The following is a 14158-nucleotide window of genomic DNA, read 5'->3' as shown; positions in this document are numbered from 1 at the left end:
AATTACCTAGCCGTTGTGGCCTTGGGCAAGCCACTTAACCTCATTACCTTGCAAAAAAAAAAAACCTAGGGGGATAAAAAGAAAATAGGGACTCATGCTTATATTCATGTTTGTTTTCAACTTAAGTGACAGTACAAGAATTGATATTTCTTGCCATCATTTTTTAATCTACTCTTATATTTCAAAATAAAACTTCACAGTAATGATTATTCTCTCTTTTTCCCCTCTCCCCCCCCCCAATTTAGTGGGAAAGGGAGTCCTGCCTTTAGCCCATCTCATCCTTTATTACCATTGAGACAGAAACAGCAGAAAACAATTCAGGGGGAGGACACTCAGGGTAAACTTTGTTTTTTATCTTTTTCTTCTCATTATATAGCTTTATTTTGATATTTTTCATTGTGATTAATTTGAATTTATTTTTGTTGATATATTTTTATGAAGAATAAATTGTTCTTATTAATTTTTATAGATGTTTATTACTTTGTCATATTTTATAAGGAGAGCAATATTTTAAAATGTAAATAGCCAATATTTGCCATGGTTCTGTTTGATCAATTTTCATTAAATTCTGATCTCTTAAAATTAATTAAAATTTATGTCTTGTGCTAAGAAAGAATCTTTTGAGTGTTGAATTTTACTTGTGGTACTGAATATTTTGCTTAATATATTTTAAGGACTAATTAAACCTTGAATAGGAGGAAATATTGCAGACTCTTGTCTTCTGCCACTAGATTACTCTGTGGCTTTGTATAACCTATTACTTAATCTATCTCTTTGTTTTGTCCTTCTTTGCTTTGGTTTCTTCACCTATAAAATAAGGAGTCTGGGCTATTTCAGCTTGGGTTGAATTTGAAGAGTGCAAATGTATCATGTATTACTACTGTATTAAAACCCATTCTAAATTGCTATGATATGACTTGAAGTTTCAATATTTTCTTCTCTTTTTGTGACTTAAAATGAAAAGGACATATTATGCTTATAGGCCATTTTTCTTGCTTTGATAAGTTAGTCTTATGTTCTGAAGAATTGATTTGCATTTCAGATATTTCATATTGTGAAGTTAATGTACACTTTTTCCAAATTGTAGATCAGCGTCATCGTTCTAATTCATTAACTCGAGTTGATGGCCAGCCACGTGGTGCAATCATTGCATGGCCAGAAAAAAGGCCCAGGTAAATGTTTATCTTATAAACTTTAAAAAAATGTGCATAGCTTTTGCTTTCAGAAGGCTTAGGAATCTCATGTTGATTACACTAATTTGAGGCCTTCTCTGGCCTTCTTTTACTTTGAGGGAAGGATTTGAAGCCTAAGATATCCTATATTCATAATGAATATCCATGTCATTTGATATTTTAAATTCTGTCAACTGTACATCAAAGTATATTACAATTTGACTTTTTTTCCTCCTTCCTTCTTTTAGGCCTCTGTCTCAGCCAACACCATTTGCTCTTCATCATGCCACAAGTAGTGATGTGGATCCTGGTTCTGGTGATAGTGTTAGTTTGGCTCGATCAATTAGCAAAGACAGTTTAGCATCTAATATTGTTAGCCTCACTCCCCAAAATCAACCTCACACCACATCTATCAAGACTAATGGGAAAAGCTTGCTGAATAATGTTGATATTGAGGATGAAGATGAAGAACTTGTTGCAATAATTAGAGCAGATGAAATTCCAAGCTGTAGTGACTTAGAATTGCAAAGTACATCTTCCAGAGCCTCAGGTTTAATGACACATTCTCGTTCTCCTAAAAGACAATTGGAATCCCTAGAAAGTAAGCCTGATAGTTTTTTTTTAGAGCCATTAATGCCTGCAGTACTTAAACCAGCAAAAGAAAAACAGATTATCAATAAAGAAGATGAATGTGGAGAAGGGAAGCAAAGGAGTGTTTTATCTAAAAGGCTCAGTGAAGGACATCAGCTGCTGGGAAGGAAAAAAGTTAATAGCAATCATGTTGATCATGATATGAATAGGACTTTTACTCCAATTTCTAGTTCAGAATTTCCTTCAGCTATGGATTCTACTACTACTGATTCAATAGGATTGGGACTATCAACAGAGGTTTCATTAGAAACTTACAGGTCATTGGCTAGTGGTGGTTTTGATCAATTATCTCAAGAACAATCTGCTGAAGGTTTTTTCCTTCATATTTCCAAGGCTGATGAAGATACAGAAGGTAGGATTAATGATAGTGCAAAAAGTACAGATTTACATGGTCTAGAAACAACATGGACTATAATTAGGCAAGATTCTGATTCAGATATTCTAGATCTAGAAGAAGCTGAACAGGATTTAATTGGAGAGGGCCCCCCTGTAGTCATTACTAAATATGTTGGCGAAGAAGAATCTGCAAAGCTACAAGAGGACATGAAGGTGAAGGAGCATGAAGATAAAGATGATGCAAGTGGGCGTTCAAGTCCATGCTTAAGTACCATTTCTCAAGCTAGCAGTGTGTCTATGGCTAGTGGAAGTGTTAGAATGACTAGTTTTGCAGAACGAAAACTCCAAAGAATTAATAGTTATGAAGCAAAGTCTAGTACAAGCAGTTCCCAGAAAACCACACCTGATGCATCAGAGAGCTGTCCAGCACCACTAACTACATGGAAACAAAAGAGAGAGCAGAGTCCTAACAGGCAAAACAAAGATCATGCTAACCTCTTGGCTTCTGAGCTGGTTCAACTTCATATGCAGTTGGAGGAAAAACGCAGAGCAATCGAGGCACAAAAGAAGAAAATGGAGGCATTGTCCGCAAGGCAGCGACTCAAGTTGGGCAAAGCAGCCTTCCTTCATGTAGTTAAAAAGGGGAAGACGGACATTGTTCCACAACCACTTAAACCAGAACACTTTTCAAAAGAATATTCTCGGCACAATGGAGAAGAATTGGATGATGGAATTGCTAAAACTGAAGATTTTCTTGTAAAAGAAGAAGATAAAGAAGATCTCCTTAGTGACTCTCAAGAAATGACAAAAGTAACAATACAGGAAAGTGTGGCTTTCGTCCAGCACAAAACAAAAGACACTGTTGCTATACATGAATTAGAGAAAAATAAAATGCTCTCTGCTGCTCTTTTAGAGGATAATGTTGAAGTTGTAGATATAAATGAATGTGATGTTTCCATTGAAAAGTTAAATGAAACTATTAGTACACTTCAGCAAGCTATATTAAAGATTTCTCAACAACAAGAGCAGCTTCTTATGAAATCTCCTACAGTAGCAACACCCAGTACTAGAAATAATTCCCAGGACCAGAAGGTAAAGCCATCAATTCATTTTGTTGAGCCTCTCTCTCCAACTGGAATGAATAGTCATCGTAAACCCCCTCGCCTTGGTCAAGGACGCACTCCTCGCTCTGCACGACCAGCTGAGTTAAAAGTTGCTAAAGACAAACAGCAGAGTTCTGCTCGTATTAAAACTCCAACACCAAGTGTAGAGACTCTTCCTCACTTAAGACCTTTTCCTCCTAATAATCATCCTAGAACACCCACAGAAACATATTTGGAAAGTGCCACAAGCCATGGAAATGACTCTCAAGAAAAGTTTCTCTTTGATAGTTATAGGCTTCATGATGAGAGTAACCAGAGGACATTTGTTTTGTCTGCATCCAAAGATGCAAACATTATTTCTGAACAAATGGGCAAGGAAATTTTGAATAATAATGTAAATGAATCAGGGCTAAATTCTTCAGATGTCTCAGGAAAAGAAAATGTTCCTGTAGAAGAACCACTAAGGAGCAAGGGTAATCTCATTGAAGTAGACCTCTCAGATTTGAAAGCACCAGATGAAGAAGGAGAAATGGAAAGCCATGATAGCTCTTTAGATTTAATTAGTGAATGTGATCAGAAGCCTGGTGTAGGCTTTTTCTTTAAGGTAAGTACATGATGGTAATATTTTTGCATGTTGGTGATGAATAATCCTTTTATCATTTAACCTTTAACCCAGAGTTTTCTTTTTTCCCCAAAGAAGCCTGTATTGCCAGGGAGCTTTTACTTGAAGAATTTAGGTGGACATAGAAAATATTTTTAAACCTTTTCCATTATCTCCCATACTTTCATTTACTTTTGAAAGGGAGAAGGGGGTAAAGAAGTTGGGGAGAGGGTAGGGAGCTTTTTCTTATTTTTGTAAAATATCTATTTACGTGATGTTTTAAAAATGATTGAGATACTATAAACAGCTCTTAGATCTTTTTAAAAGAGAAGCAAAAAAAATAACATTAGTGTAATGTTATATGGCTTAATATGTGCAGTTTGGGCCTGTAAATTGTTTCTAGGTTAGTCATCAGGTCCCTTTGTGAGCTATTTTTTATCTGAAAAAGTTTTGAATAATATCTTATTACATTGAAACCAATCTAATTTTAGTAATGCATCACTTGAAGTAAACTCAGCTTCTGAATGGTGTCTTATGAATGGATTGGGCTTTTTTTCCCCCATTATTTTTATGTCTACTATTAGAAAATGAGCAGTGTTTTTGGATTAAGCAGTATATTTTTCTAGATGCCTGCTTAAATCATTTTTTCTGCTGAGTTTAAATTTTTTTATTGGTTTCAATGTTTTGTTTGTGTGTGTTATATCTGATATTAAGTTAAACTTTGCAGGATGAACAAAAAGCTGAAGATGAACTGGCCAAGAAACGGGCTGCATTCCTTTTAAAACAGCAGCGCAAAGCTGAAGAAGCTCGTGTACGGAAGCAACAGCTAGAGGCTGAAGTTGAACTGAAAAGAGATGAAGCCCGGTGAGACACATTTATTACCTTTTGGCCATTAGTGATAAAATAGTTGTGTGTGAAGCCTTATGCCCGAAGTTACAAATAATATAAAATAACAGAACCAAAGCAGTGATACAAAGTTTTGGGAAAGGGAAATTGGTGTCAGAATAACTAATTAGTTGCTAAAAAGAGACTGTTGACCAGTTTATTCTTTATCTCTTCTGAGGTTAGAATGGAAGGAAGTGGAAAGAAACAAAAATAATAAGTTATCAAGACACAAAGTAGGCTCCTAATACTTGTTCATGGCAAATTTATATTGAGTGTAAAACACTTGTAGAAAATCAGACTTTACCAAAGACCATATTAGATGAAGAGATTGTGAAACTTTTCCAAAGGTCTTTTTTAAATATAATTAACTCAGGTGGCACAGTAGGTAGAATACTGGCCCTGGAGTTGGGAGGACCTGAGTTCAAATCTGGATTCAGATGCTTAATAATTGCCAAACTGTGTGACCTTGGGCAAGTCACTTAGCCCCATTGCCTTGCCAAAAAAAAATCTTTAAAAAAAACATAATTCTGGAAGAATTTGGGTAATTTGCCTCTTCTTACTAGTGCTAACAAATGATTCTTTTTTGGAATTGACTTTTTTTACTAGCCGAAAAGCTGAAGAGGACCGGATACGAAAGGAAGAGGAAAAAGCTCGACGAGAACTTATTAAACAGGAGTATTTGAGGAGAAAACAACAACAGATTTTAGAAGAGCAAGGACTTGGTAAACCAAAATCAAAAGCAAAAAAACCACGGCCAAAATCTGTTCACCGGGAAGAGTCATATAGTGATTCAGGAACCAAATGTTCTTCAACTCGTAAGCTATTTTTGCTGTATTATTTATAATTGTGGGGAGATGTGTATAGATGTGTACCTATTCACAATTCATCTAAAGTTACAGATGCTCCTGCAAGCTTTAAAAAAAAAATTTTTTTTTTCCCTTCTCATTTAACAGCTGATAATTTAAGTAGTGCTCAATCTGGCTCTAGTCTGTCTTTGGCATCAGCAGCAACAACAGAACCTGAAAGTGTTCATTCTGGTGGCACTCCTTCCCAACGGTAAGGGGGAATCAGACTATGATTATGTCTTTGAATTTAGCAACTTATGTGATTAATAAGTAAGTAAAAAAGACTTAAAGGAAGAAATTTTTGTATTAAAAATGAAGCTTGTTATAGCTTAATGAATGAATTGACATGAAAAATAACAAAGACTAGAAGAAATATGACATTTTTAATTATTTTCATCTTCTCTTTTTCCTTTCTATTTTAGAGTTGAATCCATGGAATCGTTGCCAATATTAAGCAGGAATCCTAGCAGGAACACAGAAAGAGATTGGGAAAATGCTTCTACAGCATCTTCAATTGCATCTGTGGCAGAATATACAGGTACAGAATATTTCTACAATAAGAATATAAATTCCATTAAGGTTTAAATTCCTTATTTTAGACTATTGGCATTTTCAAGTAAATTATATTTGTCATTTCAGTCTCATTAATTGAAAATATCATGATTATAATGTTCTTTTACCAGATAAGAATTTTTAAAGTAAATCCTAAACTTGTCCTCTTCTCAATACCCTCTTTCTTTAAACTGTGGAAGAAGAAATGAACTTAGGCTTAAAATTTCAGTACTTGACTTTAATCTGTTTACTTCAAAAATCTTTTAGATTTTTCAAGGCAATGGGGTTAAGTGGCTTGCCCAAGGCCACATGGCTAGGTAATTACTAAGTGTCTGAGGTCGGATTTGAACCCAGGTACTCCTGACTCCAAGGCCGGTGCTCTATCCACTATACCACCTAGCCGCCCCTACTTCAAAAATCTTTTTTGCAAGTCCTATTTAATTGTAACTTGTTCTAAATAATTATGTACTGATAGCATATTTTTGTGTCAGTTTCATGCTCATTTTTTTTTGTGACTGTTTGTTAAGGGAGGGGGACATAATTGCTGACTGCTGCTACTATATTTTAAAATTTATGATTTATATTTTTACCATATAATGAAAGGAATTGTAACAGCTACTGTTCTTGTTGCATCTTTGGTTCTCAGAATGCCTAAAATAGCATATGCTTAACTCTATCACAGTTTGATTCAAAGCACAGTGATTTTAATTTTTTTCTATTGTTTGCATATCTCACAATATTTGGGGGTGTGTGTGTGTGTGTGTGTGTGTGTGTAATTTTTTTTGCTATATTCTCCTAGGTCCCAAGCTCTTTAAGGAACCTAGCAGCAAGTCAAACAAACCAATTATTCACAATGCTATATCCCATTGCTGTCTGGCTGGAAAAGTAAATGAACCACACAAGAATTCAATACTAGAGGCAAGTATTAGTGGTGCCATTACTGAGTTTCATTTATTTAAGGGATTGAATAGAAATAGCTGATCTTTTTTCAATGGAAATTCTCTCAGATGACTAAAAATAACTGATATTTAGGTAGCACTTTATACTCTCTTAAGTGCCTTACACACATTAAATTTGGACTTCACAACACTTTGAGGTTTAATTACTATGAGTAATATTATCCCCATTTAACAAATAAAGAAATGAAGTCTCCGAGAGTTTTTGTGTTTTGCTAGTAATCAAATAGCTAGTATGTGTCAGAGGCGGATTTTATTTGAGCCCCCAGTCCACCACCATATTATCCATTATTAAGAATAAAGAACATTAAAAAATTTTTATTTTTATATTTTAACTCAATTAAGCAAAACATTCAATGAGTATCTATTAATGCTAATAGTAGTATGAGGAGATAAGGAGAACTAGGTGATATAACCCTTGAAGTTCAGTGTATTTGCAGCGTTTTGAGAATAAAATTGAAACAAATGAAAAAGAATTATTTAAAGTACTACATAGTGAAAAAATGCCCAATGAGAAGAGATATGGGCCATAACTGACAGAGAAGGCTTCATGGGAGAGTTGGGATTTGGGCAACTTAGATAAACAAGGGAGAGGAGTGAGCAGAAGTATACAGGTAAGAATAAATCTTGAGGGATGTGTGTATGTATGTATGTGTATGTGTAAAGAGAATAGGGTTGAGACAGATTAGACTGGAGCAAAATATATGCTGAAGAGCAGTGAGAGAAATAAAGGTTATGTAGGTAAAATGGAGAAGATAATGGAAGAATCCGAATGCCAAAATGAATCTGGACTAGAGTTGGAAGGGACCTTATAGAGATTTTTTCTCATTTTGCAGATGAGAAAAATGTAAATCTAGAGTAGTTAAATTAATTTTTTTGGTCATAGTGGCAGAATAGGTGAAGAGATGTTAAAAAGTGTAGTTTGACAAAAGATTAATTTGTCTAGGCATGATGGATGGGGGAAAGGAAGAAAAGAGCCTTTTTTGTAATTATACAGCAAGTAGGAGTACTTAAGGTTTTTTATATTTTTTCTTTATTTACACATTTCTAAAATAGTCTTGTTGTAGGAGTGAACATAATACCCCCTCCCCCCCACAAAAATAAACTCTCATGAGAAATAAAGGGAAAGAAAGAAGAAAAAAATGTACTTCAGTCTGTGTTCTGATACCGTCAGCTCTATCTCTGGGGTGAATTGCATTCTTTATCATAAGTCCATCAGAAGTTACTTCCATATTTTTCCACAGTTATCATTGCTGCTTGTGATTCCCTCCATCCATTTCTCCCCACTACCAATTATTATATTTTCTCTCTCCTTTCACTCTGTCCCTCTTCAAAAATGTGCTGTGGGGAAGCCAAGTGGTGCAGCAGACAGAATACTGGCCCTGGGGCCAAGAGGCCCCAAACCTACATTCCCTGCCAGAGACTCAGCAACCACCCAGCCCTGTGGTCCAGGACAGGCCATCCAATCCCACCACCTTGCAAAAAGTAAAAAAGAAAATGTGTTCTGACTATCCTCTCCCATGATCTACCCTGTCCTCTATCCCCTACATCCCCTCACCCTTTCCCCATCCCCTTTATTGCCTTTTTCTTCTAGATTTCTATGCCCTATTAAGAATATATGTTGTTTTCCTTTCTGAGCCCTTTCCGATGAGAATGAAGGCTCCCTTAATCCCTTTCTCCTTCCCCTTCTACACCACTGCAAAAGCTATTTCTTGACTCTTTTAAATGAAATATCTTAGTCTGTTCTACTCCTTTACTTTCTCCCAGTACATTTCCTTTTACCCCTGGACTCCATTTTTGCAGTATATTATACCTTCAAATAAAGCTCTTATGCCTTGTTTACATATGTTCCTTCTAACTACTCTAATGAGAAAGTTCATATGAGTGTTGCCTGTATCATCTTCCCATGCAAGAATACACACAGTTCATCATCATTAAATGCCCTTCTCATCCACCCTCTCTATGCTCCACCTGAGTCCTGTAGTTGAAGGTCAGATTTTCTGTTCAGCTCTGGTTGTTTCAACAGGAACATTTGAAATTCTCTTGTTTCATTGAAAGTCCATCTTTTCCCCTGGAAGAGGATGTTCAGTTTTCCTAGGTAGTTGATTCTCTGTTGCAATACAATCTCTTTTGCCTTCCAGAATATTATATTCCAATCCCTACAAGTCCTTACACTGTGTATGCTGCTAAGTCCTGTGTAATCCTGACTTGCAGCTCCACAATATTTGAATTGTTTCATTCTGGCTGCTTGTAATATTTTCTCTGACTTGGGAGTTCTAGAACTTGGTTATAATATTCCCGGGATTTTTTTTGGATCTCTTTCCATAGGAGATCAGTGGATTCTCTCAATTTCTATTTTACCCTCTGCTTCTAGGATATCAGGGCAGTTTTCCTGTAGAAATTTTTTTTTTTTTAGGTTTATGCAAGGCAATGGGGCTAAGTGGCTTGCCCAAGGCCATATAGCTAGGTAATTATTAAGTGTCTGAGGCTAGAATTGAACTCAAGTACTCCTGACTCCAGGGCCAGTGCCACCTAGCTGCCCCAGAAATTCTTTAAAAATGAAACCAAGGCACTTTTCCTGATCATGAATTTCAGGTAGACCAATAATTTTTAAAATTGTCTCTCTTGGATCAATAAGACATTTCACGTTTTCTTCTAGTTTTTTCTTCTTTTGATATTGTTTTATTGTGTCTTGATTATACTTGCAAAGTAATCAGCTTCCTTTAGCTCCATTCTACATTTGAAGGAGTTTTCTTCAGAGAGTGTTTTTATTTCCTTTTCCATCTGGCCAATTCTGCTTTTTTAAAGGTATTTTTCTCCTTTTTGAACTTTTTGAACGCTTTTTTTCCCATTTGACCTAAACTGGTTTTTAGTATGCTATTTTCTTCAGCATCTTTTTGGATCTCCTTGACCAAGCTATTGACTTGGTTTTCATGTTTTTCTTGCATCTACCTAATTTCTCTTCCCAATTTTTCCTCTACTTAGTTGATTTTCACAATCTTTTTTGAAATCTGAAATAGCCTGAGATCAACTAATATATTTCTTGGAGTCTTTAGATGCAGAAGCTGTCACTTTCTCATCTTCTGAGTGTATGTGTAGGTCCTCCATGGAACCAAAGTAATTGTCTATGGACAGGTTCCTTTTTTCTGTTCACTCATTTCCCCAGACTGTGCCTGGTTTTGGGGTGCTTCCTGAGCTTTTGAGTAGTATTGGGACATCCTGCAAGGATCTCATTTCCTTCAAGGTCTTATGAGAGGCTCTGACTGCTCTCTTGGTCTGTGCTTTGGTCTGTGGATGACCACGAGCACACCCCTCTGCCCTGGAGCTGTGAGGAGGGTCCCTGCTCTATGGTAGTGGGGGTTTCTAGACTGTGACCAGGGTCTGAATATGGACAAAGCACAAGAGTCCTGTCCCAGGGCCAGAGGAGAGATCTCAGTAGTCTCCCCCACTCCCTTACCCTCTGTGGGCTGAGTGCTCTGGAAGCAATTGCCAGGCCTGCTTCCATTTCCTGGAATCTGGGCTGCACTGAGTGTCACAGCTATGCTGATGGCTCGTGGCTGCACTCATGGCCACACTCATCGCCACGCTGGCTCCTACTCACCTTGGCAGATGTTTCCCCACTGATCTTCCAAGTTGTGCTTGGTGTTTCCTGTGTTGGCAGGTCAGGAACTGCTTCTGCTGCCAGAAGCTGGTGTTCTCTGGGACCCAGGTACCTAGTGGGCTTTTCTGGAAGACTGGAGCTTCTTCATTCTGGCGTGATATTCCTAGCTGTGCTGTTTCCCCCTCCACTCCTGGGGAACAGAGCTTTCCCATGATCTTCCAGGTTATCTTGGGCTGGAAAATTGCCTCACTGGATCTTTTTATGGGTTCTGTCTCTTGAAAATTTAGTTAGAGCCATGATTTTAAGGTTTTTAGAATATTTTTGAGAGAACTTCTAGGAAAGGCTGTTCTCATGCCTCCATCTTCAGTACTTAATGTTTTAATGAGTTTGATAGCATTCAGAATTTGCTTAAAAGAATTGTTAGGACAGTTTTATTAAAAATGAGTTCTAGGTTTTGAACCTAGGGAAATGGTATTTCCATTGACAGCGGTAGGGAATTGCGAAAGAAATTGTCTCTTCAGAAAAGAATCATGTTCAATTTTGGACAAATAATCTACAAAGGTAAAAGAAAGAATGGATCTTGAATCTTAATGGTTTTAATATCCATTTTCCAAATACTTGACAAACTGTAGGCACATGTTTTTCAGAAGTATTTAATTTTAAAGAACTTATCTTCAACCAAAAAATTTCTCTGAGAAAAGTCCTTTTATCCTCACTTAATAATTTGCTATGATAAAAGTTAAAAGTATCATATGGAGATTACTTAACCATTACTTTTGTGATGGGAGTGAGTCTTGATAATACAGGATGATTAACCCACTGCAAGGTCCTTGTGATTAAGTTTGGTCTGATCTAGCAGTTTACTGGAGAATTTCATAGTAAATGGTAGATAAAATTCTTTTGCTCCTTGATTCTGGTTGCTGCATAATTCCTAGGTTTAATTTTTTGTACATTTCTTCAAGGTAGTAGATATTGTACAATTTGAACCTTGTAAATTAACTGGCCTTCTAAAACACTATAAATTTATAGGTTTGAAATCCAAGGGACTATACTAATTTTTTAAAAATAGAATTCATAAATAATGGGTAACATTTTTGATAACTAAGTTCATTTTGTCTCTTTAAAAATAACTTTTCTTTGCTTATATGTAATCTATTTTATCTCTCTCTAAATATAACTAATTTTGCTCTTTATGTTAACTGTTGTAAATAGTTAATTTTGCTGTTTCTTTCTGATTTAGGAATTGGAGAAGTGTGATGCCAATCACTACATTATATTGTTTCGTGATGCTGGATGCCAGTTTAGGGCACTTTATTGCTACTACCCTGATACTGAAGAAATCTACAAGCTAACAGGCACTGGGCCAAAGAGCATCACTAAGAAAATGATTGACAAGCTTTATAAATATAGCTCAGACAGAAAACAGTTTAACTTGATTCCAGCTAAAACCATGTCTGTCAGTGTGGATGCTCTCACTATTCATAACCATTTGTGGCAACCCAAGAGGCCAGCAGTGCCAAAGAAGACTCAGACTCGTAAATGACATTGGTTTGGGGGACAAATATCTGAGGGGATTGTGCTGAAAGAAGAATATTTACCACTTTCTTCAATTTGGGTACGAAATGTGCAAAACTGTAAAACTTTTTAAAGAGGCTTCTTGATAAAATCTGTCTTCTCTCTCCAACCACCCACACACACACACACACACACACACACACACACACACACACACACACGTCAGAAAGAATGAAGGAACAATGCCAGTGTTTTTTAACGATTCAAATCTGCTGTTATATTTCATGCTAACTACTGAAGCTTTCAAATGAGGGACTGTGCATGTAGTGTACTGAAGTTTTCAAATGAGGGACTGTGCATCTTTAACCAGTGAATTTCCTTTTACTTGAAGTTCTCTATTGGTACAAATTGGAAATGATTTAATTTGCTTTTCCTGCCTTCCCCTCTTCCACTTTGCAATGGAAGAAATGAGAATTGATTTTTGGGTCATGAGTTTCTGAATGTATATAGAAAAAGAAATTCTTATTTGGTGACTTAATTTTTCTTTTGAGGAATTGTATGATATATGATTGTATTTACTGCCAACATTTAATTCCAGTTTTCAGATTTATGAAAAAAAAATCCCCAACTTATGTGACTCAGAAAAAAAAGATTTTACTGACAAATATTAGTTAACAAAAAGCACTGAAAGATTGCAAAGTCTGTCTAAAATGACACTTGTAGATGACTACTTCTGGAACACAATCATGAGGACGCAAAAAACCATAGGTGCTACAAACTAGTACTTGCTTAATAGGCAAGATGAATGAAAACCGTCATTGATGAAGTTTTAGGTAGTGTTCTAATGTTTGTTAACTTTATTAAAGACATATTTTGGCAGAAGATATTTTCATTCTGAGCACGTTCCTCATATAAGATGGTGCACTTAAGATCTTAAATCCTTTTACTGTTTTTATTGTCATGACATGTAATTCTATTTGCTTTGTCCTGTCTCTATTCTGAAGGAGTAGCATGCTCTGAACAGAGTATGTGCAGTTTTTTTACTAATATTAATTTAGGGTGATACAGTAATTTTGTTTTGTCTTATTTAAAATTTTTAAAGCAGAGAGTTGCTGTTGCTTGAAAAGTCTGATCAAATGAAACAGCTTTGGATTCTTTTCATGTTGAAATATTAAATCTTTTGGCTATGATCCTAAATATCTTTTAGTGTTTTTCCAGCAGATAAAATCATTTGGGGAGTAAACTTGTATTTTGATTTCCTTCTTTATGCACTTACAATTTCCTTCAGCACCTGTATTTTTATGTGTACATCTGGAGCTCTGTAGTTGAAGCCTATTTAATCGTTTACTGGTTGCTATGGCATCTTGATTTGACACTATTGCCTGAAGGCATTTGTTAGGTTTGCACATGTTTACTTGGAAGTGTTACTTGGATTTATGTATAGTTATCTTGTACTGAAGAGGGCACTATAGAACAGTAGAAAGGAAAAAAAAAAAACTTCTCTAAAATACACAAGTGTAATTATTACATAAACCTAAAGACAAAAAAGGTAAGTTGTATAAAGGAGAAAATATGGTACAAAATAAAACACTACAACTGCAGGTTTTATTGCAGTCTTCTCAGCCCCTTGAAGAAAAAGATTGTAGTTTGTTGCATTGTTGTATATATTGTGTTTAGGGCTAGCTGGTTTCTTGTACTGTAAATAACTAAAGGCTTTATGATTTCTAAAGTGCTAAGTATTAAAGTTATGAGTGAATGTTTCTGTTACCATGCTTTTCATTCTTCTACTTTATTTCTCACTGTATGTTTGATATATTATCATATTTATTTTAAGAAAGCATTGAAATGTAATAAAAATGATTAAATAATTTGCTTTATTTTAATTTCATTTGTGTGTGAGGTTAAGATTCATTTTGGAGAAAACTCATAAGCCTTCATGCT

The 14158-nt window shown here is 35.7% G+C and overlaps 1 protein-coding gene across 4 annotated transcripts in view; it reads left to right on the top strand.

The window, feature by feature from the left end:
- CAMSAP1 (calmodulin regulated spectrin associated protein 1) overlaps positions 1-12435 on the top strand; it is an 86986-nt gene extending 74551 nt beyond the window's left edge. For all 4 annotated transcript variants that reach the window (XM_074210674.1, XM_074210675.1, XM_074210673.1 and 1 more), the window contains 9 exons: positions 246-337; positions 1088-1172; positions 1421-3866; positions 4591-4727; positions 5355-5563; positions 5702-5804; positions 6016-6131; positions 6945-7063; positions 11943-12435. In XM_074210674.1, coding sequence (XP_074066775.1) covers positions 246-337; positions 1088-1172; positions 1421-3866; positions 4591-4727; positions 5355-5563; positions 5702-5804; positions 6016-6131; positions 6945-7063; positions 11943-12245 — 3610 coding nt within the window. In that variant the 3' untranslated portion in view covers positions 12246-12435. The remainder of the gene's footprint in view (positions 1-245; positions 338-1087; positions 1173-1420; positions 3867-4590; positions 4728-5354; positions 5564-5701; positions 5805-6015; positions 6132-6944; positions 7064-11942) is intronic.
- The last annotated feature ends 1723 nt before the right edge of the window (positions 12436-14158 follow it).

Source organism: Macrotis lagotis, chromosome 1 (genome assembly GCF_037893015.1).
Source record: "Macrotis lagotis isolate mMagLag1 chromosome 1, bilby.v1.9.chrom.fasta, whole genome shotgun sequence".
In the NCBI taxonomy this organism is placed as follows: domain Eukaryota; kingdom Metazoa; phylum Chordata; class Mammalia; order Peramelemorphia; family Peramelidae; genus Macrotis; species Macrotis lagotis.
The sequence above is the reverse complement of the archived record's forward strand: the minus strand, read 5'-3'. Positions and strand labels throughout refer to the sequence as shown.